Consider the following 27,509-nt stretch of genomic DNA (forward strand, 5'->3'; position numbering starts at 1 on the left):
AGAATGAAGAGAAAGGATCCACAAGCAAAAATCATGCAGGGCAGGCAACGAATATGGCTCATTACAAAGCATCCATAACCAATAATGGAGCAGGTGTTGGAGATCAACAAATGAGTATGGCTCATGCAAGGGTTGAACAACAAGGACATATGGCTCCTCCAAGAAGCATCTTCAGAAGATCAAGATCTCCTTCTATGCCCAGGTATCAAAGTAAGTTCTTTGGTTATTGTTTCTCATGTACAAAGTTTGGACACAAAGCACATGATTGTAGAACTTATGATGTGGTCAGGTATAGAGGATATGATCAGGTACCTAGATGGAGACATATGGACCAAATCAAAAGAATGACTCAACCATTTCCACAAGTGTTGAAGCGCGATGTTGAATGTCAAATATGCCTCAATAAAGGTCATATAGCACAAGATTGCAGACTCAACTCTGGATGGCACAACAGAGAAAGACTTCCTAGCAATACTGTTAGATGAGGAAGAGGTCAAAGAGGACCTCAATTAGGTATGATCCCTCAAATCTAATACTTTGGAGAAAGCTTCTTCAAAATCACTATTTGTCAAATCAAAACTTGAAGAAGCAACTGCATGTATGAGGGCAATATGTGGACTATGATTTGATGATGATATCAGATGTAAAAGTAAAGTAGGCATATGATAGGTACCTATAGATGAAGAAAAGAGCATGATCTCAAGGGGAGTGCAGGTATAGGATTAACAACAATTGATGCATGGTCTCAGGGTTGTTGAGAAATCTAGGGGCAGCTAGATTAGGTGATTTCTCTTCTTTGATAACTGCTCGTGATGTATTTTTAGTTAACTTGATTATCTTCTTCATTCACTTGATTATTATTAGTATTCGCTTCATCAAACAGCTACCAAACCATAAAGAACAATGAGACAAAGGACACAAGATATAGGCGATCAGCCAAGGCCAAAACCTCTCCAATTGAGAGGAAAACCCACAAGAATCTTCTCTTCTTATAGAATCTTCAATTGACGAATTCCAAGACCTATGAACCTTGAACAAGACCCTCCAAGACCAAGTCAAACCTTTCTTCCTTAACGAGCTTTCCTTCCAGCAACTTTTGCGATTTCGACCTCACAACAGATTCTTCTATAACTTCGACCTGCCCAGTAGATTCTTCTGCAACTTCGACCTGCCAAGCAGATTCTTCTGCAACTTTGATCTACCCAACAAATTCTTCTACAACTTCGACCTGCCCAACAAATTCTTCTACAACTTTGACCTGCCCAGCAAATTCTTTTGCAACTTCAATCTTGCCAGCAAATCCTTCTACAACTTTGATCTCCCCAGCAAATCCTTCTGCAACTTCGATATGTCCAACAAAACATTCTGCAACTTCGATCTTCCCAGCAAATGTAGAAATCCTAACATGAGAGGGAGAGAGAGAGGCCCGAAACTTCTATCTTGCTTTTCTTCTTCTTCTTCGTCCTTTTACAGTTTCTGTCTTGAGGAGATTGAACTTGCTTGAGTGAGAGTCCAAATGAGGTTGAGTTCCTTTTTATTTATAGGCTTGTGAGTGGTATGAATTGCTCTCTTTAGGCTAACTTGTCCCTTCATGTAAGTCGATTTGATCTTTGCACCATGACGAGGTCTTGTAGGGTCTTTTGACTCTATTTTGACTCAAATTCTTTTTACAATATGTAACATGCCTAAATGGGTCTTTCATACATGACAATGACTTTCTTGACTTGTAGACTTAATGACAAGCCCTAAAAGCTCTCAATGGGAGCTTTATCTAAAAATAAATTCCCCTTGAGCATGAAACCCATGCCTCAAGAATAACAATAATAAATTTATTTTTCTCATTACATCAAATACATAAAATCATGATTACATGAGTCATTATGAAGACCAAACCTAATTACATATTTCAACACTCCCTCTTAACTAGGGAGGTATTCATAATCCATACAAGGTACTTGGACATTATAAATATGAAGAATTCTCATAGGAAGAGTCGAATTGGTAACCCATTTGTTTAGCATCACATCATCCAACATTGTCACATAGCAAGGCCTTGACTAACAACTCTATCTCTCCACAAGATCATAGCACAATGTTGGCGAGACCAATGACTTGTAGACACCATCAGCATTATCTCTCAAGGTACATACCCCACCCAGGTGTTCAAACTTCACAGAGTATGTCCTTCCAAGACTATTCTTATCTTGGATTCCCAGTCCTCAAAGAATATCGGTCCTCTTCGACTACTCTTATCTTGGATTCCTTACCTCGTCCTCAAAGAGTATCGAATGTTAGATGCTTACCCAATTCTCCATTCTATCTTCCCAAAGTGAAGACAAGAACGATGTGTCTATCTCTCCCTCTCAACTAGGGAGGATATACCCATTCATACAAAGGAATGTACCCATTCCTATAAAAGGAATGTACCCAAGCTCCCTCTTATCTAGGGACTTGTCCAAGCTCCCTCTTAAACAAGGACTTGCTTCCAGCAGCTTTCTGCTCTAGGTGGAGGTTATGTGACTATCAGTTGCTTGTGGGGCTCCTTCTTTTGATGTCATGAAGTTTAATTTCAACATTATGGAGCCTTCATCTTTTCGTCAGGCATCGGCCATCCATCACTTTCCTTCACGAGCCACATTGGTCATGTCATCCTTCTCTCTGTCGAAAAGTGATCCCTTAGTCCACATCTGGCTTTTTCCTCGTACAACTATCTCTTTCAAGTCATGTTTCCTTTCGGATCTTTCATCCAACCACATGAGTGATAGTTGTAGGTGACATCTACAACCATCTTTCGGTAGCCCTATATCAACCCATCCAAATGTTATTCAAAAATCAACTAATGAATATCAAATCATAGTTACCTTTTGTGATGGCCCTTCATCATGACATCTTGCTTGTCTGCAACATCCTGCACATTCATAAACACATCCCCAAGACTTCATGTGTCAAGGGTCTTCTTTATTTTACAGACCCTATCAAGGTCCTCATACCTTATATGGAGCTGTCATGTCTAATTCTTTTAGTCATCAGATGTTGATTTCCTTCCCTTATGAGACCATAGTTGCCACTTTTATGATCTCTCCTTCCTTCCTTCACATATTGCTTTCCCAAGAACTTCTTGACCAAGTTCCTTCATCATGATTGTCAACCACCTCATATTCCATATGAGGACATATTATGTTGATTTCATCTTGTCAATATGTGAACCTTGCTTTCATGCATTTTTCAAAGGAAGAGATCCTTGATCATGCTCACAAGGTGGAGCATTTACCCCTGTTGTCAGCAACTATATAATGACATGACTTAATCTATCAAATATATATATCTCTTTTTTCTTTTTGGTCATCTAGACTTCCTTCGACATCTTCCTTTCCTTGATTGTAAGTACTCCAATAAACATGACCTGTTGCACTCCTTTGTCACCATACCATCATCCTTCTAAACAATGTATCCCACACAAGGTGGAATGATTAGTGAGACACTTGCTTCTTCCAAGTAGAGGTGAACCTTCTAATGAAGATTCCAATTAGAGGATCTAGATTATCCTCATCTGGAAAAAGCTCCTTTCTCATGATGATGATGTATGATGAATTCCTTCTATCATGCTAGATGACTTTCTTTACACAAGCTTTCAATGAGGTTACCATGAGCTACTTCCTTTATGTGATGATTGCTACATCCATGTAGACTTCTGCTTCAGCTCTCCTTTTCAAGCTACTATAATGAGCTCTTGCTTCAATCGCATGCTTCTACCATGATGCCATCTCCTAATATGATGCATCCTATCATACTTACAATTCTTCCTACCATGATAGCTATTATTTACAAAACTGAAAAGAACTTAGTGGAGGAGATTATCTCAGTCATAGTAGAGATCTCTCACTTCCTCCTCCTTTGATTTCTTCTCAGGTTCTTCCACTTCTTTGGTGATATGGGCTTCTTCCCTTCCTCTTTTGTTGTTGTCCTTCTTGAGTTTAGGACAATCTCTCTTGTAGTGCCCATATTCATGACAGCCATAGCATTGGATTTTCGACATATTCTTCTTGTTCTTTTTTTTAGGACCAAACTTTCCTTTCTTCCTAGCCATGGCAGCAAATGCTTGGACTTGCTCATTTGATCCTACATTGCCTTTTGCCTTCAACCTGGTTTTTTCAATTTTACAAAACGACCAATGTTCATTGAATGGGATGGCTTCCTTCTTTCCAAAGATGCTAGATGTAAAGTTGCCCCATTCCTCTAGAAGTGCATCGAGCACTATGGTGGTCATTTCTTTGTCAGACATTATTTCTCCCAACTCTTGTAGTTGGTCTCTTATTTCTAATACCTTCATAAAGTATGAGGCTATTCCACTTTCCTTTGAGATATTCATTTTGTACAACTCATTCCTTAAAGATATCACTTCTCCAACAGTACTTACAGAGAACAATTCTATTAACTTGTCATATATTTCTTTTGATGTCTCCAACTTTGATACATAAGGTATGAGGGGATCCTTGATGGATTCTATGAGAATCCTTTGAGCCCTTATTTCCCCTTTCATATACTTTGCAAGAGCTTGAGCTTCTTCCTTTGGAGGTTTAGTGATTGAACCCGTAACATGTTCAATGACTTCATTTTCTATGAGAATCAAATCTGTCCTCTTCTTCCATGCAAAAAAGTTTGATGACCCAACCAATTTGTTGTTTTCCTTGCAAAATGCAGTGATTTTGATAGCAGATTCAATCATAAATATAAAGATACTTACTTGTGAAGATACTCCTTGATGACACTATCTTTAACTTTATGCCTTCTTGATTTTCATGATGATGTTGGTAATAGAAGATGTCTTCTTGATGAAGATGTCTTATTTCAAAAGTGATCCTCCAAAGAGAGGGAGATCACTTTGATTCCTTGATGATGATGACAACGCCTCTTCTTGCTTCCTCGAATGATAGAGTATAGTGTAGTGGCCTTCCCAAGATACTTTGAATGTACGATCTTTCTTTGATTGAGTGGATGACTGGTCCTTGAGGTCTTCTTTCCTTTGAAGATTGTAAACTTCCCAAGAATTCTTTGATTAGAGAAAACTTCTTTGGATTATCTAGGGTTTTGAGGTCTCCTTCTTATTGTTGCTTCTAGATGGTGTGATCCTTGAGTAGTTCTTCTTAATGCTCCTTAGTTTGTTCGGTCCTTATGAATCCCTTCTTGATGATTCGATGTCCTTGATGTTTCCAGAATGATCTTCTTGAGCTTCGGCCCTTGAGTATCCTTCTTTAAGTTGCCTTTCTTTGATGTAGTCACCCTAGCTCTGATACCATGTTGAGAAATCTAGGGGTAGCCACATTAGGTGATTTCTCTTCTTAGATAACTGCATGTGATGTATTTTTACTTAACTTTATTATTATTAGTATTCTCTTCATCAAACAGCTACCAAACCATAAAGAACAATGAGACAAAGGACACGGGATATAGGCGATCAGCCACGGCCAAAACCTCTCCAATTGAGAGGAAAACCCGCAAGAATTATTTTCTTATAGAATCTTCAATTGAGGAATTCGAAGACTTATGAACCCTGAACAAGACCCTCCAAGACCAAGTCAAACCTTTCTTCCTTAATGAGCTTTCCTTCCAGCAACTTCTGCAATTTCGACCTCCCAGCAGATTCTTCTGTAACTTCGACCTGCCCAGAAAATTCTTCTGCAACTTCGACCTACCCAGCAAATTCTTCTGCAACTTTGACTTGCCTAGCAAATTCTTCTGCAACTTTGATCCCAACAAATTCTTCTGCAACTTTGACCTGCCCAGCAAATTCTTCTGCAACTTCGATCTGCCTAGCAAATTCTTCTGCAACTTCAATCTGCCCAGCAAATCCTTCTGCAACTTCGATCTACCCAACAAATATAGAAACCCTAACACAAGAGAGAGAGAGAGGCCCAAAACTTCAATCTTGCTTTTCTTTTTCTTCTTCATCCTTTTCCAGCTTCAATCTTGAGGAGATAGAACTTGCTTGAGTGAGAGTACAAATGAGGTCGAGTTCCTTCTTATTTATAGGCTTGTGAGGGATACGAATTGCTATCTTTAGGCCGACTTGTCCCTTCATGTAGGTCGACTTGATCTTTGCACCATGATGAGATCTTGGAGGATCTTTTGACTCTATTTTGACTCAAATAAATTCTCTTTAGTATTTACAATATGTAACATGCCCAAATGGGTCTTTTATACATGACAATGACTTTCTTGACTTGTGGACTTAATGACAGACCCTAGAAGCTCTCAATGGGAGCTTGATCTAAAAATAAATTTCCCTTGAGCATGAAATCCATGCCTCAAGAATAACAATAATAAATTTATTTTTCTCATTACATCAAATACATAAAATCATGATTACATATGTCATTATGAAGACCGAACCTAGTTATATATTTCAACGAGGGGGAGTACAGCAACAGTAAAAGCATGGTCTCAGGGGGAGTACAAGAACAATCATGAGCAGCAGTGGAAGCATGGTCTCAGAGGGAGACTCTATCATAGCAGGAAGGAAGCATAGTTTAGTCAGGACTGCAGAATCATCCAGGAACAAGTACTCATGCAGGATCACCAACATGGCAGTTTTCAACAAATATATGTGACCTTTTTCCATTGATGTCAAACAGGGAGAGATTGTATACATTGATGCAGACACTAACATTGATTGAGGAAAGCATTCGCGCAGGGGGAATTTGTGATTAGATGACATCAATAACTAGCAATATCTAATGGTGTTGCCATCAATGACAACGTGGGATATTGTTGCACATTATGTTGTCATTAATGACAAGCGTCATTGATGTCAAAGGGGTACCTAAGAGAGCAGCAGTATCCTCTATATGCCAAGAAGTACCTAAGGAAGCAACAACATCATTTATCAAACCAAATGACAGATGGGTCTCCTACAGGGGAAGTTAAAAGTCATTTGAGTTTTTGATACTATTATGATGCCCTAATAAGCTTATGGACAACATGGTTGGATAGGCCTTGTCAAGACCTTTCCAACAGTATATCATATGTTGAAAAATACCCCCCAAAGGAAAAGTTATGGCTTCTTGAAAATCATCAACAATAAAGGACCCATATTTGGGGCAAAACCCTAGTTACCAAACTTCTTAACAAGTGTGCACAGTCATGATTTTATGGAACCATATCATGGTCTTATGGAACCACATCATGACCTTATGAAATCACCGCATAATTATGATCTTATGGAACCACCGCGTGTTGGGTCGAGTTATGGTATTATCGAACCACCAAATGAAACGTGGACATGGTCACAGTCCTATTAAAAGGCATTCATGGTAATGGAATCACTGCATGGCATGAGCTTTAACACAACAAATTCATCAACCCTTGGTCAGCTCTCATGGCACAAGCTTTAACACTACAAATCTGCCAACCCTTGAGTCGGCTCTCATGAGCTATGGGTCCACATGACCAATTATATATACAAGAGTTCGAAACTTCAAATGATCATGAATCGAAAGCAAAGATACAGGGCGTTGTTTTGAGAATGTGTGTTTGTGGAGTTTTGAGATTGAAATTGATTCATTTGTTTTGGTTTGAGGATCATTGTTCTGACCTAACTTGAGATTCATTTGCAAAGACAATAACGTAGTTTTGAGTTGTTACAGTGATTTATCCTTAGCTGAGTTTCAGTGATCGTATAGACCAAGATCCCGAGAGCTCACAATGATCATATAAATCGAGAGCCCAATAGCTGAGTCGAATCATAGTGATCATATAGATAGAGAGCCCGAAAGCCCAAGAACTCATCTCGAGAGCACAATGATTGTACAAGACTGAGACTGAGAGCCCGAGAGCTCAGCGCAAGAGCGCAGTGATTGTATAAACCAAGAGCCTGTGAGCTCAGCCAAGAACACAATGACTGGATAGACGGAGAATCCAAGAGCTCATCCAAGAAGGCAATGACAGTATAGACTGAAAGCACAGTAGAGCCACGGAGAATCTGAAAGCTCAACCAAAGGACACAGTGATCATATAAGCACAGTGGATTCGTAGAGAGTCTCAAAGCTCAACCGAAGAACACAGTGATCAGACAAGTACAGTGGAGCCATAGAGAGTCTGAAAGCTTAGTTGAAGAACACAATGATCATATAAGCATAGTGAAGTCATGGAGAGCCTGAGAGCTCAGCCAAGACATAGTGATTGTATAGACTGAGAGCACAATGGAGCCATGGAGAGCCTAAGAGCTCAGCGCGAAAGCACATTGATCATATAGCCTAAGAACACAGCCCGAGAGCACATTGATCGTATAGCCTAAGAACACAACCCAAATTACCATGGTCATATTGATTTGATACTAGTCACATTGATACATGAGTGGGCGCATTGGTTTTGGTCGCATACTTGATTGGTTGCATCAGTTCGAAACATGTGACGTAACGAGGACTATCCACCATGGATGACCACATCTTCAACCTGCGTTGGATCAACCGTATCATATTACAAACAGTTGAGCATGGTATATCAAGTAGCATCGTTTAGCGGAATTGGTAAGGCACTTCAGTGATCTATCCTTTGTCCAGAGTTCGAGTCACGCGGCTTGGCAGGTCAAAAAAGTTTTTTAATTTTATATATGTGGTCCATTTGTCGAACGTTTAGCAGATTGCCAGTGGCTAGCACTGGAATATGACAAGTTTTTAAAGACTGTCTAGAAGGAGCCTATTTGTAGAATATTGAATTATTATATAGTTGTATTTGGTTATTTTGGATTTTTGGACTCAATATTAGTCCAAATTTGATTCTAGAAGAAGTTGGACGATCAAGAATTAGAAACGGGTGTAACCAGTCATGTGTGATGTTTTTTTACACTATTTTGATGGACAGAGTCCCTTGAATATGTTTTTGAGGGTTTATGAGCAGGGTCCAATGGTTTTTGATACATGGTGAAAATAAGTTCCGAGAAAGAATTTGAGTGACCAAATTGTTGAGCTAGTTGAAGCAGAGTATGAGTAGCCACTGTGTTTGTAGGTTGCAGTGACAGTCGCAGTGTTTGCAATAATAGTGATCGTGATAGTGACATTGTTTACAGTGACAGCATTTGCAAGTTGACAAGACTGTATATGAAAGTTGAGATGATGGTACAAGTTGTGATGATGACAACAATGTTTGCAATAACAATGATCGTGACAGTGACATTGTTTACAGTGATAGCATTTGCAAGTTGACAGTGATTGTGGCAAAACACTGTATATGCAAGTTGAGATGATGGTACAAGTTGTGATGATGACAGCAGATTGCAGATTATAACATAACTTATATATTTCAATGATATATGATGATAGTGGATCCAATTTGAAAATAAGATGAAATGGAGGTCCACAAGGAAGTTGAAGAAGGAAGTGGGTGCCTCCACTAAGGTTGGAGCCTAGAGCAAGTTGGAGCCTACTCATTCTCAAGGTTGGATCCTCACTCAGGTTGTAGCCTACAGTGAGCAGTTGCTTGCATCTTTTGAAGTTGGTGTCTCAATCAGGTTGTAGCCTACCGCAAGCGGCAGCTTGCATTTCTTGAGGGTAGTTGCCTCCAGCAGTTTGGAGTCTGCAAATGAATTGAAAATAAAGAAGAAGAAGATTGGTGATCTTCTCCCGTGTGGATTTCCACCTAAAAAAATTGTCACTTTGTGTTGTGATGGTTTCTTGATCTGTTGATGAATTCTTGATATATTGCTTATATGATGATGTATTGCTATAGTTGATGATTTAATTTTACGAATCATTGTTATATGGATATATGATTAAGAGAGGTGAAATTGCAAAATTGGCCTCGCATTGATTCACCCACCATTGGGCCAACGAACATAATAGTTTAAAAATTATGAAAACAAAAAATAAAGAGAATTTTATCAAGCTACAAAATAGTTCAAAATGAAAGGACAAGCTTTTCTAAAGTGTTTAATTCAAAAACTTTAATCACTCGCTATTTGAGAAATCCGTGATATTTATACTACTTTCCAAAAATTTACCCATACATTTAATTACTCTCAATATTTGAGAGATGACTGATAAAAATAGATTCTTCAAGTTTCAAAAAAAAATTATGTGAAAACTTTACTGGACATGTCCGAGTCTCCCCCACCCAAATACCAACTATGCTCACTTTAAAATGGGCCTCTCCATGTAATTAAGGATAAAATCAACTAAATATTATTATAACGGCATTGTTGAAACGGCAAAACGGAATTGATCAAAAGAAAATAGCGAAGTGGGGTTTCACCTTCCAGCACGGTACCGAAGACAATGTTCTTGTTATCGAGCTGAGGGCAAGGTCCCGGCCCCGTCGTAATCAGGAACTCCACATTTCTGTAATCAGGGCTAAGCCTGTACTGATCTTCGTCGTCATTCTCAGACAAACACAGGGAGACGGTTCCAGGCTTAGTGTGGCGTAGCCTGAAAGCCCCTGGTTCCACGGTCTCCAAATTCCTCTCCAAATTGTGAGGGGGCGGAACTTCCCCTTTCTCCTTTCGCCCCTGTTTCCCCGCCACCAGATACTGCCCCGGGAATACCTTGTGTATGAGGCTCCCCTCGTACGTAGCCCCGGCCTCCCCCGTGCACATGGCCCTGAAATTCGCCACCGTGCGTGGCACCTGTTTTCCGTAGAGTCCTATGACGATGCGACCGAGGGCCTCCACCTCAGGGCAAACCGGCGCCGTCCGTTCCTCGTCCTCAGCAACGGCGGAGCCCCGCTCTAGCCTGAAAGCGTTGGGGCACACGGAGATGTCCATGAAGATACGGTCTGTTATGGTCGTGTCCACGCTTTTGACCTTCTCTTTCTCCACCTCAACCTCCTCCTCCTCGGCTCTGGCAGGGACCGCTGCGAGGGCTGTGAGAATTACGAGCTCTCTGCGCCCACAGGCAGCTGGAGCAGGGTACGCTGCCTGGGTGGGAAGTCGACCATGGGACGATATAATTTTGAACTTGTGCGCTGAGGTGCGCAGGACAGGAGGCAGGCGTGCGGAGGGCGAGAATGGCAACCGTGTGGCTAAATTCATGGCTATGAAGGAATTTTCAGTGAATTAGGGGGACAATAAAATCCAAGCAGCATGCGGAAGGATGTTCTTGTACAAACCTCGCATGTTTGTCTGATCCTGAAATCTGGATTCTTCCGCTTATTCCTCTGTGTGAAATCTGTAAACAAACTTCCAGCGTTCGGTTTGGATTGGGTGCCTGCGTGTCGATTTCTGAGTTGCGAGCGGAAGCTGACATGGATTAACTGCCCTGGATAAGTAAAGAACCTTTTGTCACGATTGTTTTCCCTTACCGTGCACGAGATAGATTTTGAATTTTTATATTTTCCATTGTGCATTTAGTTTTGTAGGGAATCAAGAAATTGGGAATAATTGATTTTAAAATTACAAATATATAAACTATTTAAGTTGTATATAGGGTTTGGATATCCTTAGAAAAGGGTCAAAAAGTGGAAACTTGTTTAAACACCTTCCCGTTGCTAATTGTCAAAACACTATATCCTCGCTCAAGGCACCTTACCCTGCTCTTCCTTGCAAATAATGATTGTGAATTTGGACATCTCATCTATGATTGGTAGCAAATAGCATATAGTTGCTTGTAACTGTGTGTTTCTTTGATGTTGGGAATCCGTTTAAGGTCATTTTACAATGTAAAGTTTATTTCATAGTTTCATTTGAGTTTGCTTTTACACCAATTACATCGCTCAAGTCACTTTACCTTGTTCTTCCTTGCAAATGAATTTACTTCTAATCTATTTATTAAGACTTATTTTTGTTTTTCTCTTATTTAATTTTAGTCAATTTATATGTTAAAGGGAATTACACTAAGAGGAATTAGGGATATATCGCACAAGAAAACGAGACCTTTCATCATTTTGGACATTCTACATACTAGTGTGAAAAATTGAACACAAAAGATAGGTTCATATTGAGTTTATTAGTTATAATTAAGGTGTAAGTTGACAAGGCTTTGAAGGGGTTTGTTGGATTCAATTTGCTCACATTGTCACTATGTAAGTCATCATCCCACTGAGCTCACAATATGCAAAGATGCAATTCAAAAGGACTTTACGTCAATTCGCTAAGTCAATTTAGGGTCCAACAAATTAAGTCAATGAGTCTCTTAGTAGCAATGATTGTCTTAATTGCAATTGTAATGATGAATTTGTCTTTTGTGTTTATAGCGCAATGCGAAAAATAAACATGGGATGAGCTTCACCCTAATAACATATGTGTAGCAAATGGGGATAATGCAGCTATATGTCAGCACATTACAATCAGGATTGTCAAAGCAAATGTATAGACAAGGATCAACGACATTTGTGATAATTGAAAATGTTTTCAATAAGCCAGTAAAACACAAAAGCAATATCAATTGCCCATTCTACTCCTATGTCACCTTCATTATGGTTACCAATGTTTTCCTTAACTTTGACACAACCAAGGATCTCACTACTTGCAAAAGGGAGCTTACTACTTTATTTGTCCAAAACTCCCACAAAACCACAAATAATATTTACACGTCTATTACTATTAGTTTCTCTCCATTATGACATTATTATTGTTACCATAGAACCATTGAAAAAAATGGTGTTAAGTTTGTCTTTAAATGGGCGAATAATGGACAACTTGGGTTATTTTGTATATATGAGGTAGTTGCATCAAAGAGAAGCAAGGTAATTCCCTTGCCAAGTACTTCCATGTATCCTCCCAATGCCCAATGCCTCTCGACATAGACATTATGTATGAGTTCTCATTCAAATCTCGAGGTGATATATACATGTTTGTATATATATATATATATATATATATATATATATATATATATCTCCTTTTAATGTAATGTTGCAAATACACACACACACAAAAAGTAATTGCCTGAAGTCAATGACAACTACAAACATGGCTTCAACTACAACAACAAAGTATCACACCACAATCTCAACCTCACCTCATCAAAACAATTGTTTTAATACTATCCAATTGTTGTCAACAATGCAAAGAGTATATTATTAAAAGTTAGTCAAACAACCCAAACTTTTTTTTCTATGTGATTCACGGTCCCCAAAGATTGTTGACCGCTACATCCACATAATATTTGTAGTAGGCAAATCTACTCAAAAGGATCACTTCCTTTTGGCTTTTCCATGGAGCTTGACCTCAAGAGTGTTGAGGGAATTGAACCCAAGACTTCTCAATCACATACTTGACCAACTAAGCTAACCCTTGGGGCTAAAACAACCCAAACTTAAATCTCAATCTACATTAATTTGTATGTGATTAAGAAGAAATTATATTTTGAAGATAAATGTTTGCCTCCCTTGTTCTATGGAGCAACTAGTGATATTAGATTTATAAGTTTATTCAACATAACTAAACTAATTATAACTAGCCATATCCATCTTAACTCTAAATCTATCATGTGTTGAGGGATCAAATCCCTAAAAGTGTAAATGTTTCCTTAACTTTTGATCCCTTTAGATTTATAAGTTGATTCAACATAACTAAACTAATTATCACTAGCATAGATCCATCTTAACTCTAAATCTATCGAGTGTTGAGGGATCAAATCCCTAAAAGTGTAAATGTTTCCTTAACTTTTGATCCCTTTAGATGCATGATAGATTTGGAGTTAAGAAGTATCTACGTTGGTTCTTTATATGTCACATGTCAAATCCGTGTTGATCACAAAAAGAAATACACCTCCCTCACACTGATGAACACACTATTCAAGAGTTTTAACAATTAAAAAAAAAAATACTCTCAATTGATACACACACAATTGATGTTGAAATATTTTTCTTAAGGTTAATATTGAACTATTTTATTTATGGCTCAAATTGAAGATTTTGTTGTTATTAATATTTTTTAAATATCATTTGTCGACTCCATATTAATAATTAAATGAATTACACTTATACTAAGAAGTAGAAATCACATATCCATAAAGTAAGAATCATTTTGCTTTCAATTATTTTTTCTCTTTCTATACATATAAAGTTAGACAAAATTATTTTACTTCAAATGGTATTGAAATATTTTATTTATGGCCAATATTACCATATTTTTTTACATTGCTATGTGCCAACTCAATGTTGGGCAACAAATGAATTACACATCTCCCTCATAGTCTTTCCATTAAGAATTTATTATTATTATTATATATATATATATATATATATATATATATATATATATATATATATATATGTATGTATGTATGTATTTATGTATCTGTCAATCAAATTATACATACGAATTTGATATTTGTCAATCAAATTTACGTAAAGGGATTGAGAAGAATTACCCACAAGCGACACGTTGAGCTCAAGTGGATACAAGAGACTATTATCACTGAAAAGAAAATAAATGAAATAGTTCTACAAAGTGCAAGAAAGCCATCAAATGTGAAACCATATCATCATCCTCATTACTAAGAAAGATTCCAAAGGAGACAAGAAGATCAAATTAGCAATATTGAGGAAGAAGTTGGAATACTCATCAATATTCATGTAAAAGGGCATCACAAAATCATTATTCAACTAGATACATCAAAAACCAACAACTACTACAAATTAGAGAAGCCATAACAACATTACATGGACTTAAAGGAAAGAAAATTATGAAACAACCATCTATCAAGGATTAACATTGAAACAAATTGAGTTTGGATGGATAGTTCATCATCAATGGCAAGAAGAAAGTAGGAATATAAGGAAATCTTATTATTTAGTTTCATGTCATGTAATACCCTTCTTTAATATCAAATATTTGAGGTCAAAACTTTTTGAAGGAGGATATTATGTTATGACCCTAAGGGGCGCATAAACTGGGTTAAATGTATATTGTATGACCCCAAGGACAAGCACATATGGCTTAAATGTCCATTAATGTGTAAATTTATATGTAATAGGGTCAACCTAATAATGTATGTGGTCACGTGTGCAATGTGTGAATAAGTATATATAGATCATGTAGTTATTATTGAGGACATGTGATTTGGATGTATTAATGTAATTGAGTATTTGGGGGACATTTCTCCTTAATGAGTATTTCATTAAGGTTTGTTTCTTAGACAGTTCATTGCCCTTCTTCTCGATCTCCTCTTTAGCTTTTTTTATTCATATTGAATCTTACAATAATAATAATAATATAATTTTAAGGTCACAATCAAGCTAGACACTGAATTGGTGTATGAGACCACCTTGTTTGTGAGACAATGAACATGCCTCTATATAACGATTTGATTGCTAAAATATATGGAGGTGTACATTATTTATCCTCATCTTAATGTGACCTGTAACCTCTTAAAAGAAACACATCTTTTTAACTTTCAAACCCATTCATGCCTCCATTTTTATATACTTAATCGATTTATTTAAAAATAGTTTCTCAAATGCTTCCCATGTGATATCCCATCTAGTATCAAAATCAATATTCATCCACCACTTTGAAATTTCACCATGAAATAAGTTTTTGCCATAGATTTATTAATTCCATGTTCCTTTACCATATTCAACAATTCCATAAGACGGATTAAGCCTTTATCTTCATCTCCACTGAATTTAAGTATTTCCATTGCTTCTCAATTGATATCTAACCAAAACACTACACTTAAAATTTCACTTAATTTTTTTTTAATTAATTAATACCCAAAAAATTAACGAATACCAAAACACTTCGCCTGCTCTGCATTCATTAATTGATACTTCTAATCCACCCTCAAGTCTTCTTAACGTTTCACACATACAGTTTTTATCCATGTAATCCACTGTAACTCTTTTTCATACCTTTCACACATGAAGATTAGCTACATAAGCTTGTCGAAACCATTTGATTAAAAAATGACAAGATTTTGACGGCACAAAAAATATGATAACTGTTGCGGAGCCGATCTAATATATAATATATAACAGATTTTGAAATGCTGCAATTGTTTTTTTGTAGAATGACCTCCGAACAAAAATGTTCAGTAACTATAATAATGTACGCGGAGGTAATGAGTTTTAAAGCTCCATATAACTCTGGTGACACTAACGGCAGTGGAAACGGTGAAATAAACTGTCGTCGGCCGGAGAACGTTGTAGCCGGGATCGTTGATCCGCGGCGGCATCGCCGATGCAAATCGTTTGCGTTTCTCTTATGCCCGGTGACAATTTCCAGGCAAAATTGACGCCTGGGTAGACTACTCCATTGGTTAGAAGTGAGAGGTACGATTCATACCTACTGCACTAGATTAGAGGTAATGAAGTTAAAGTAAAAAAAACTTCCCATCCAAAGTATACCGCGGAATTTCAGGTAGTTTTCTTATGGATTTGCAGTATGGCTTTTATTGCTAGTTCCAGAACTAAGCTCTTATATTCCCCGGAATCAGAATTTTCTCACAAATTAAAAAATGACAGACAGATACTCTACGTGTTTCTTCATCTATCTGCTGCTCTTAAACCAAAATCCAATTGGGTTTTTCTACCCAACAACTATTTATCCGCAGAGGGTTCGATTCCCAATACCAACATCTATGCCTCTCTCTTGCAGGCCTCCACCAACGAAAAATCACTGTTACAGGGTAAGCGACTTCACGCCCACCTTCTCATCACTGGACTGTACCAAAACATCTTCCTAGCAACTAAACTCGCCGCATTCTATGCCATTTGTGGGAATATGCTGGATGCGCGCCAAGTGTTTGACAAAATATCTGAAAGAAGTGGATTCTTATGGAACATGATGATCAGAGGTTATGCCTGCAACGGTTTTTCTGAAGAAGCCCTTACACTCTATCATCAGATGCAAGAGGTAGGGATACAGCCAGATAAATTCACCTTTCCTTTTGCGCTCAAGGCATGTGCTACTCTCTCAGCTTTGCAAGAGGGCAAGGAAATTCATCATCAGATACTCAGATTTGGACTTGAATCCGATGTTGCGATAGGGAATTCGCTCGTAACGATGTATGCCAAGTGTGGGAGTGTAGACATTGCATGCCAATTGTTCGAAAAAATGCCCGAAAGAAGTGTGGTTTCGTGGAACGCAATAATTGCGGGGTATGCCCAAAATGGGTGCGCCGAGGAAGCCTTCAAACTGTTCCGTCAACTGCAGTTGACAGACATGAAACCGAATCAACTGACCATAATGAGTCTCCTCAGGGCATGCACACATTTAGAGGCTTTAGAACAGGGCAAGAGTATCCATGAATACATAATTAAACACAAAATGCACTTAGATGTATTTGCGGAGACAGCTCTTATAGACATGTACGCTAAATGCCGGAGTATAGAGGTTGCACGCCAATTATTTGACAAAATGTCGAAAAAAGATAAGGTTACTTGGAATGCAATGATTGCAGGGTATGCTCAGAATGGATATGCCAGTGAGGCCTTGTCTCTCTTTCATCAAATGAAATTGGAGAATGTGAAACCTGACAAGGTCACCATTGTGAGCACAATTCCAGCATGTGCGGAATTAACATCTCTGAAACAGGGGAAAGACGTTCACGTTTACATTATAAAAAATGGGTTAGATTCAGACGTTTCTATCAGGAATTCCCTTATAGCTATGTATGCCAAGTGTGGGAGCATTGAAGTTGCCCTGGAATTGTTTGACAAGACATCTGAAAGAGATGTGGTCTCATGGAATGCAATGATTGCAGGATATAGTCAGAATGGACATGCCTGCGAGGCATTGGCACTTTTCAATGAAATGCAATTGTCGGATGCAAAACCTGACCGGGCTACCATGGTTAGTGTGCTCCGGGCATTTTCACATTTTGCATCCCTTTACCAAGGTAACTGTATTTATAGTTTTATAATCCAAAATGGATTTGAGGCAGATGTTCTTGTGGGCACCGCACTCATAGACATGTATTCTAAAAGTGGAAATTTACAAATTGCGCGACAGCTGTTTGACAAAATGTTGAAAAGAGATGTGATATCGTGGAGTGCAATGATTGCAGCGTATGGAATGCATGGGCATGGTGAAGATGCAATTGCACTTTTTTCTCAAATGGAGCAGATGGGTGTAAAGCCAGACCATGTTACCTTCACTCATGTTTTATGTGCATGTAGTCATGCAGGCCTGTTGGATAAGGGGTGGCAATATTTCAAGTCCATGAAACAATATTATTCCATCACACCTAACGTGGATCACTATGCATGCATGGTAGACCTTCTTGGTCGTGCTGGGTGTCTTGGTGAGGCAGAAGAATTTATCAGAAATATGCCAATAGAACCTAATGCTGGGGTGTGGGGTGCCTTGCTTAGTGCTTGCAGAATTTACTCCGATATTGGTCTGGGGAAACGTGTGGCTGAAAAACTTTTTGAGTTAAAACCTTGGGACACTGGAAACTATGTGCTCTTATCTAACATTTATGCTGCAGCTGGCAAGTGGAATGATGTAGCAAAAGTGAGAGTAATGATGAAAAACAAAGGTTTGAAAAAGATACCAGGGCGCAGCTTGATTGAAGTAAATAAGAAGGTTCATGCATTCATGGTGGGAGACAAATCTCATCCTCAATTTGAAGAAATTTATGCAACACTGGGTGCTCTGTCTAAGCAGATGGAGGAAGCAGGGTATGTTCCTGACACCGACTTTGTGTTGCATGATGTGGAGGATGAGGTAAAGGAACATATGGTTTACACTCATAGTGAGAAGCTGGCCATTGCTTTTGGACTTATTAGTACGAGCCCTGGGACTACAATTCGGATCACGAAGAATCTTCGTGTGTGTGGTGACTGTCACAATGCCAGTAAATTCATCTCCAGGTTAGTCAAACGAGAAATTATCATGAGGGATGCGAAACGTTTTCATCATTTCAAGGATGGATTGTGTTCTTGTGGAGATTACTGGTGATGCTAAATGTAATAAGTAAATAAGATAAGGTGGCACATGCACAAATTATGAAAAAAAAATGCATATATTATGCCTTTGGTTGGCAGCCCCAGTCTGTGGCATCTTTGTTTCCATCGTTCTCTGGTGCTTGGATTTCAAGAGTGCAATAAGAATGGGTTTTATTTGAGACTAGGTAAGAGATAATGGTTAAAGACTGTATGTTATTGAGCTACCCTAGCATCCTTAATGGATATTGGAATATATTGGCAAATGAAAGCATAAGGTCATTACTGTTGGGGTGTGCATTTGTGAGAAGTTATTCTGCATCTGCTTAATGATGAACTTTTGAGCGATGATCACTTTCTGCTGAATTTTATTCTGTTCTTTCTCGATTATGCATTCAAGGAAAGGTTCCAGGCAGAAAGTGTGTTGATATCTTCAGACACTTCAAGTGAAGACTGTATGTTATTGAGCTACCCTAGCATCCTTAATGGATATTGGAATATATTGGCAAATGAAAGCATAAGGTCATTATTGTTGGGGTGTGCATTTGTGAGAAGTTATTCTGCATCTTCTTAATGATGAACTTTTGAGCGATGATCACTTTCTGCTGAATTTTATTCTGTTCTTTCTCGATTATGCATGGAAGGAAAGGTCCCAGGCAGAAAGTGTGTTGATATCTTCAGACACTTCAAGTGAATTACTCTGCAGTATTCTCTGACAAACTGCAATGGTGTTTATCTCTATTTCGACGGATCGGCTTCTTCACTTCTAGCATCATCGGTGTTTCTTGAACCTTAATGTTGCATTTCTATAACAGTCACCTTTCCGATTTCTACCAAAGGACAAGTTCAGTCATTGTCAACAGACTCAATATTTCATTGAAGCGAGTCTTAAAGATATTCATGGACTTGGATTTCTCATTCCAAGTGACAGATGCCTTAAGTAGCGCAAAGATTTTTTGGCCCCAAACCCTCGAACCGGTTTCAGAGATTAGAACAGTGCATAAAGCCAAAGCACATCATGTTCATTCATGAGTGGGATGGCATGCACACCTGTAGAATGAGGGCTAGCAATGTTTTCGGTGCATGAGGCAGATGGATAATAGAAAATCATGTTCATTCATGAGTGGTATGGCATGCACACCTGTAGAATGAGGGCTAGCAATATTTTCGGTGCATGAGGCAGATGGATAATAGAAAATGGTGCCAATAAAATATAATTCTGGTGTGGAAGCCTGCCTTGACGCTTGTAGAAATTTCTGCAATACTATTCATCAAGGAGAACACGTGGCAAAGCACCTTTTGACCTAGATTTCAACGTCACAAGAAAATATGTACCATTTTCCGACATCTTATGCAGTTGGCAGGTGGACTGACATAGAAAAGGTGAGAACAATAATGAAATACAAAGGTCCAATATGGAGGAGGAAGTAAATGAACTTACAGGCTACTCTTGTATTGAGAAATTAGCCATTGCTTTTAAACTTATTAGCCCACATTCACGTTAACATTTGCATTTGGACTTATTAGTGATGTGTGGGGACCTATATAGTGATCATGGAGAGTTTTGTGTGGGGAATGCAATAATGGGCTAAATTCATCTCCAGGTTAATCAGACAAGAAATTACAAGGAGCAATGTAAATCACCTTCAATATTTCAATAATGGATCGTGCTTTTGTGGACATTACTGGTGATTCTAATTTCAATTGGTTAAAAACAGGTGTTGTATCTGTGAAGAACAATTAAAGGAAGCTGATATGCTCTATATTGGCAACCTGTATCTGTCATGTTCTGTTAAGGTACATTCCATCACTCAGAAATCCAGGATATATAAGGAGGTTCTGACTCCTGAGTGCTGCTCTAGATCGTGTACAAGATAATGGTGTATGCTAAAGCCAGTGTTCATATATAAATTAACCTATCATGTTATCTTTACTTGATAGTACTGGAATGTTTAGAAAACCAAATGTAATATCGGTAATGTGAGTGACTGAACGATGAATTCATTTCTCTGTACTGCATTTATTCATTATTTGAATGTGCTGGGATAGATGGATGTATGTATTACGTACTACTTTACTTTTCATGAGAACTGAGTCAGTTCATCACTTTTAGTGTAGTGGACTTCAGTTCTTATGCAATTTGAATTTAAAGAATGGCCAGACACAATTTATTTAGCCATAAATTGTGCTTATTAATGTGATGGGGTGACCTTGATATTTGTTTGAGCTTAGCTTATTTCTAGGATTTTTAATTTTTTTTCCTTATGTCTGTAAAAGTTGAGAGGGCAAATATGGCAGGCTTTCATAGTAGTTTCATTTCAACTAGGTGATAGAAGGAAGAGTTAAATATTCTTAACCATGGGATCTCATTTCTGTATATCTTTAGTTTTTCACATAATAATAGATGAAAATAAATGAATACGTTAAGCGGTTCAGCTAAGTAGGTTGAAAACCGTGGGGTTTACTTTCTATTTGACCAAACCATCAGTATGGAGTGATTGATCACTCCTTGTATGTAGGAGACACAAGTGCCCTGTGAAAACTGAGTCACATATAGTATGTTATGTCTCCAACCGTAACACATATTTCCCATTCTACATGTTTTCTTTTAATGAATTGAATGTGATAGATGTGTTACACCCGTCACCTAATTTCTTTTAGTTAGGTCTGTGGACATGTTGTGAGTTGAGATTTCTTATGCAATTCAGAAATTTCACCCCTTGACAACAAGAGGTTTCCCAGATCTTAACTCTGAATTTTCATTCTTAGGGCTGTTATGAAATATAAACCATGTTGTCTAACAAGGCGGAGGAGTTGCCCGGAAATTTATGGAAATTCCGGTCATATTTAGAGAAAATCCGGCAAGGATTTTTGTAAATCCAAGTTATAATTGTTAAACTTCAAAAATTTAGATGTTCTAGATGTTTTTGATGGTGCTAATCCATTTCCACCATCAAAAACACAATTCAAACACTGACTCTACAAGATTTTTTGAAATATTTTTGTCCGGATTCCGGCCACTTTTAGCTGTCCGGGCAATTCCTCCGCCTTGTTAGATGACTCCAATATAAACAAATCAATCCTTAACAACCTCTAACTTCTAGGCAAATCTAAGAGAAAAGTTACCATTTCTGATAAGTTTCAGTCCTCTAAGGCAATCTTATAATGTATAAACCAGATCTAAAATGCCTACTTTAAACTGTAAATACAGCAGTAAAACAACCCTTATCTTCTTCAATCATAATATTAAATCACTTAACATAATCATCATAAACTTATGTCAGATTAGCAAGACATAAATAGCTGGAAATTTACAAACCATGAAGAACATAGATGGCTGAAAATCGAATCTGTAATTTAAGTATTATACAGCTGAATACTTCATTAATAAGCCTAAGTGAAGTTCATGCACATACCAGTCTTATCACAAGTCTAGTGCATTCCACTAGCTCTCCAAAGCTCTAGCAAGTGAAAACCAAGAAAAAAACCCTCGCTCAATCATGGGGCTCCAACAAGTATGAATCACTCGGGCAAGTCCTCCAGGGCAAGATGTCTCCTCTTCTTCTTCACCAAGTACAACCTACGATTTCTTCTCAAAACCCTAATGTCCAAATCTCCAAGGGTTGGAACCCTAACCCTAGTCTTCAAGATACTTTAAAAGGCTTAAGAGACCCTAATGACTCAGGGAGAGAGAGATATCAATGCACAAACGAAAATATAAGAGAAAGAGGATGAGCAGTATGCTCCTGTAATCACATCTCTAGCACAAGATGAACAAGAATGATGAGTGAATGATTCTCTCCTTCCTCTATGTATATGATAGGTAAGGGAGGCCAATAAAACATACGTGGGCCAATACCCTTACATGCAACTTGTTACTCACCATTTTGTAGGTGATATCCCTAGGAGAAATTTTTTCTCCAAGATGGTTCTCAGCCGACAGCCAGCAACGCCTTGCAGCTACCAACTAGCTCGTTGTGCTATTTCTCTGCCACCTAAGCTAGCCATGTCGTCCCTCACCCATCTGCCACGATCGTATGTTTGAAGGTGGGCCTCCCAAGCCTAAAGGTATGCCTTGTCATTTTGTAATTGAGTATTGTAGTTTACTTATCATGGACACTTCTGGGCATGGATTAATGGGGGGATTCGGTGGAAAGAGTGGGCTAGGTTCGTGCTCTTGTCCCTTAGACCTCTTTTGAATGTTAGCCTTGGACCCTAGTCCAATGGGATCTCTTTTACTGACATTTGGGCTTTAGGGATGGTATTACATAGGAAACCCTGATTTTGGTTGTGTGGTCCCACTATTACTCCCCTTCCAATCATTATAACCGCATTCATCATTTTTGTCACATGGGTCCACATCTTGCCACTGGGTCCACATAGGGTTAGCTTCCCCTTCCCCTTGGCCACACCTTGGGTCAGGTCTAGAATGATGCCCTGGAGGTTGATGTAGCTTAAAAGAAAAGTAAAAGCATAATTGGTTGCATTCAACAGGAAAATGTACCACAAAATGCAACAGATGGTCAAGACAAACACATTTAGCATGTGGGAAAAAACCAATACATGAGCTCTACCCCATCATCATGGCTATCACCCTGGTTCCTACAAGCCCTAGATGAGCCTCTTTTATCATTTAAGAACCCATGATTGTCCCAACCCCTGGTGGGCAATGAACTGCCCTACCTTAAAGGGGTATCCACTGCTACATCCTACACATCATGCTCTTACCCCTTGAGCCCCAAGAAGTTAATTAAAGAAAAAACATAAAAGGCAAAAGACATATAAAGGAGGGTGGAAAAATCAAGGTCGGGGCACCTCAAGTACCACTATTTCTCCATCCTATACATTATATACCCAAGTGTGGGCTTCCCTTGTATTAGCTACTCTTGTACCCCAACATGTGACCCAGGGCTGCCCCTTTCATTCCCTACTCCACTTATCTCTCCAGCGCATACCACCCCCCTTTTAAAGGATGTATCTTGGACATGCTATCCACTTTAAAAGTAGAAACCACCTAATAGAATACTTGGTTAACCCCACTTGGAGCTTGGAGACATTAGCATATGCCAAAGCCCATTATGGAAGGGCATGCCATTATAAATTCCCCACCTGTTGTCCATGGTTTGTAAGCACGTTTACTTGATTTCCTTGATGACTTCTTGTATTGGAAGGCTAGGGGACACATTGGATCTTATGAGGGATTGTAGGTGCTCTCCATCTTGGGTTTGTTCTTCCTATATGGGGTCCTAGCCCTCTAGAGAGCTACATTAGCACATGTAGGGTGTGTGTTGAGAGCCACGGGCCTCCACAACAGTAGACACTCCATGGATCCCCAGAGATGTTCAGAGATTGCTCGATATTTACCTATTGGACGAGGAAGATGCACCTAGTTTACCTTTTCCCAGACAACCCCACAATTGTACCATGCACTTGGCAGATGACCCAGGACTTGTATGCTGATGTGGCATCACTTACACCATCATCTGAGCCCTTACAAATGATCTACAAGCATCTTTGACTTACTTGGAGACCCATGAGGTCACTTGTGTGCCCTCGCACCCATTGGGAGCACCGTCGGTTTATTATGTGGAGAATAATGGGCCAAACCCTTGTCCATTACTTTTGGAAGTCCTATTCATCATTATGGAACTTATGGACTTCATTAGACTTCTTATAGAGCTCAATGATATGTATTATTGATCGTTCATCCTCTTGAGAGGCTTCTTATTTTGTTTATGAGCTAGTTCAGTGGGATTGTCACCAAAAGTTAGTTATTTGCACATTATTTCTATTATAGGGGCTAATTTAGGCTCAAATAGCTATATTGAACTCCTTAGAGGTATATAAATACAAATGATGAGAGTTCATTTCTCATCATCACTTGGTTTGGACTTGTATTTCTCTTGAGATTTTCACTATTCCTTCTTGGTGGATGAAATTTTGGAGCATGGATGAATTTTGATGTATGGATTGTCTTTTCTTGTCTTGGAGCTTCTTGATTGGCAAGTTTATTGGTGGTTGGATATATTCTCGTACATGTAAGTACACATTTAATGCTCTTTATTCTTTTACCCTTTCACATACATTGATATTTAGATTTTCGCTATACTAGGGTTAGTTGCTGCATGCATTTACTGTGAAATTATGCAAATATGTTTCTATATAGCATATCTCTATGTATGGGCCATGTATGTTGAATGAATTCTCCTAGGGATAATTCTATGGTTGAATTTATCTTGATAAGCCACTTCACCTTGCAAAACGAAGTATAAAAGCTTTTAAGGTCACTCTCCTTTGCCCTAATGACAAGCAAAGTTGATCTTAGAGCCTCCTTGACCTAGAAATGAAGTCTATCTTCATATTCTTCTTGACTCCAATCTCCCCAAAGGATTAGGCACTGGTCTACCATAAGGTGATCACTTAAAGAAACATTTTTCTTCACCTCTCCTTCTTTATTCTAGGTCTAGCCACATTAGGGCTCCTAGGGCATCATTTTCCCAACAAACCACCCATAGAAAAACTTCAATCTCTTGGCCTCAACTGCGTTGGTGTCTCTCTTAGGCCTCCTCCAAATTTGAGGAAATTATGATGATGGGGTTATGATATATCCCAAGCCCTAGCCTCGAGATTGGTTTTTGCCCTAAGTTTTCATGTGCTAGTTCCTCATAGAGATCATTTTGCACCTTCAACTGAAAATCAATTCTTTGATCCCCTTCTCCTCCTTGTTTAGGTTAAGTCTATCATTGGTTGCTAAACTCCTTCCTCTTGACCTAACCTGGGTCCACTTGGTCCCATGTGGTCCCATACCTTTGAAAAGTCAACTCTTCAAAAACCATTTGGGAAACCAAGTTCAACAAGGATTTTAGGGTTTTGGAAGCTCCTTTACAATTCACACTCCTCAAACCTAGCCCTTAAATCCTCATCCCCTTCTCCTAGAAAGCCTTGTACCTTGCTTAAAAGGCAAGTAAGTCCCATTCTTGAGCCTCCCCTAGGAAAGGGTCCTCAAGATCACTTCACACCCATTTTAGTTGATATATCCTTCATAAGTTATTCTCTATATATCAGGTCTCCTCCCATCAGTGAAAGTCCGTAAAGAGTAGGAAGCTTTGGTTGTGGTGACAACGGGCTTTAGCTTCATTGTTGTTCTTGACCTAGCAAGTGCCCCTCTAGGACCCCCCTGCTAGTTTGAGTGGTAACATTTTTGGCGTCGTTGTCTGGGACACGAAACGTGTGTTTTGTTCCCCATATGACATATTGACATAACATTATTGACGACCTCATTGGAAGAACGAAGCCCTAGTTCTTCATTGAACTTTAAGGTCGATGCTTGTAGGGTGAAGGAAGCATTTTTCTAGACATCTTTAAATTCACCTTGGCGACTCCTACATATTTTTCATGTATATCTCAAATAGGTTGTCTTTCTTTGATAAATTTCCCGCTTTGGACATTGCTAGCATCCTTGGGCATGTTAATCATGTCCCGGGAAGAATGGTATGTGGGGTGCCCGTGTTTGATGGTGATCCATTGTCCGCAATTGACCACGTAGAAAGATTTAATGCACATGCTTCAAGAGAGAAGGTTGTTCACCAAGATGTCCTTATGTTATTGTTCATGGGATCTCTCGGTGGTCATAACTCATGGTTGCATGATCATGAACCTAGGAGCATCTCATCCATTGAAGAATTCATTGATGGCTTTCTTAGACATTTTCAAGTATACCCTACATTAAGCATCCAAGAGGAAGCCTTCATCGAGCATCATCAAGACATTGAGAATCTAAGTAATGAGCAGGAAGACGAGTCCTCCTTGGGTCCACATGATGAAAAGGATGATTTTGAGGACACATGTGTTGGGAAGAATGAGTCTATGGAAAGTGAAGTTGAGACTAACCTTACCTTTCTCAAGGATAGTACTCCCGATGATTCTCCTTTTGAGAACCTTGAGGAAGGTGATCCCATTAGCCCCTTAGAAGATGACATTGGAGATTATTTCCATATTGAAAAAGAGAAATGGGAAGTTGTTGGCCCTCAATTTGATTGTGCTCCCATTTATGACACAGTTGAGGAGGATGAGGTTGAGAGTGGTCCTCCCTTTCTCCTGAGCATTATTTATGAGGACATATCCATTGATACCCTTGGGAAGGAGAATTATCACTTTCCCTTGCATGAAAAGGAGCAATTGGAGATAATTGATTCTCCTTTTTGGGAAGACCCTATCTTTGATACCAACAATGATAGGATTGATAAGGCCCTTGCTCATACCTACCTTCCTTATGATTCTAGGAGTATATTCAAATCACATGAGCCTCTAGAGTTGGATTTTCAAGAAAAGGGTCCCATTGAGACTTCACCTTCCCCTTTGCCCTTTTCTATTGTTCATCATCTTGAGTCTTCATCAAGTGATTCCCTCACCCCTTGTCATATGATCTCAAGTGACCGTGAGCCCTTTCCCCCTTCTGAGTATAGTGTCAAGGAAGAGCCCCTCATTGATTATACTTTACCTCCTTGGACACACCCTTAGGGTTTTGATCACTCCATGACCTCCCCTCTCCAATGTGACCATCACCTTGAGCGACCTATTTATTGCACCCCTTCTTTCCCTCGCCCTTCATTCCCCTCTCATCACGACCTTGTGGCATCTACAAAGCATGATATTATAAACAATGATTGTGATAGGGAGTTGTTGAA

At 38.8% G+C, this 27,509-nt stretch overlaps 1 protein-coding gene and 1 pseudogene across 3 annotated transcripts in view; one reads left to right on the forward strand and one right to left on the reverse strand.

Annotated features, from left to right (window-relative positions):
* Positions 1–11,293, reverse strand: part of LOC149145550 (Cyclophilin-like peptidyl-prolyl cis-trans isomerase family protein) — a 35,541-nt gene extending 24,248 nt beyond the window's left edge. Inside the window, 1 exon segment of the mRNA XM_089447580.1 lies at positions 10,246–11,293. Coding sequence (XP_089303706.1) covers positions 10,246–11,020 — 775 coding nt within the window. The 5' untranslated portion in view covers positions 11,021–11,293.
* A 4,609-nt stretch (positions 11,294–15,902) lies between these two features.
* LOC149145551 (pentatricopeptide repeat-containing protein At1g11290, chloroplastic pseudogene) lies at positions 15,903–20,818 on the forward strand (annotated as a pseudogene). 2 transcript variants are annotated; one of them, XR_016264042.1, is made up of 2 exons: positions 15,903–16,206; positions 16,532–20,818. The product of XR_016264042.1 is annotated as a pentatricopeptide repeat-containing protein At1g11290, chloroplastic pseudogene, transcript variant X2 (transcript). The 2 variants fall into 2 exon arrangements; XR_016264041.1 differs by having other exon boundaries at positions 15,903–20,205; positions 20,541–20,794.
* Positions 20,819–27,509: the final 6,691 nt, after the last annotated feature.

The sequence above is a fragment of the Pinus tabuliformis genome, chromosome X (assembly GCF_031772625.1).
Source record: "Pinus tabuliformis cultivar Carrire ecotype Pingquan chromosome X, CPIR1, whole genome shotgun sequence".
Taxonomy (NCBI): domain Eukaryota; kingdom Viridiplantae; phylum Streptophyta; class Pinopsida; order Pinales; family Pinaceae; genus Pinus; species Pinus tabuliformis.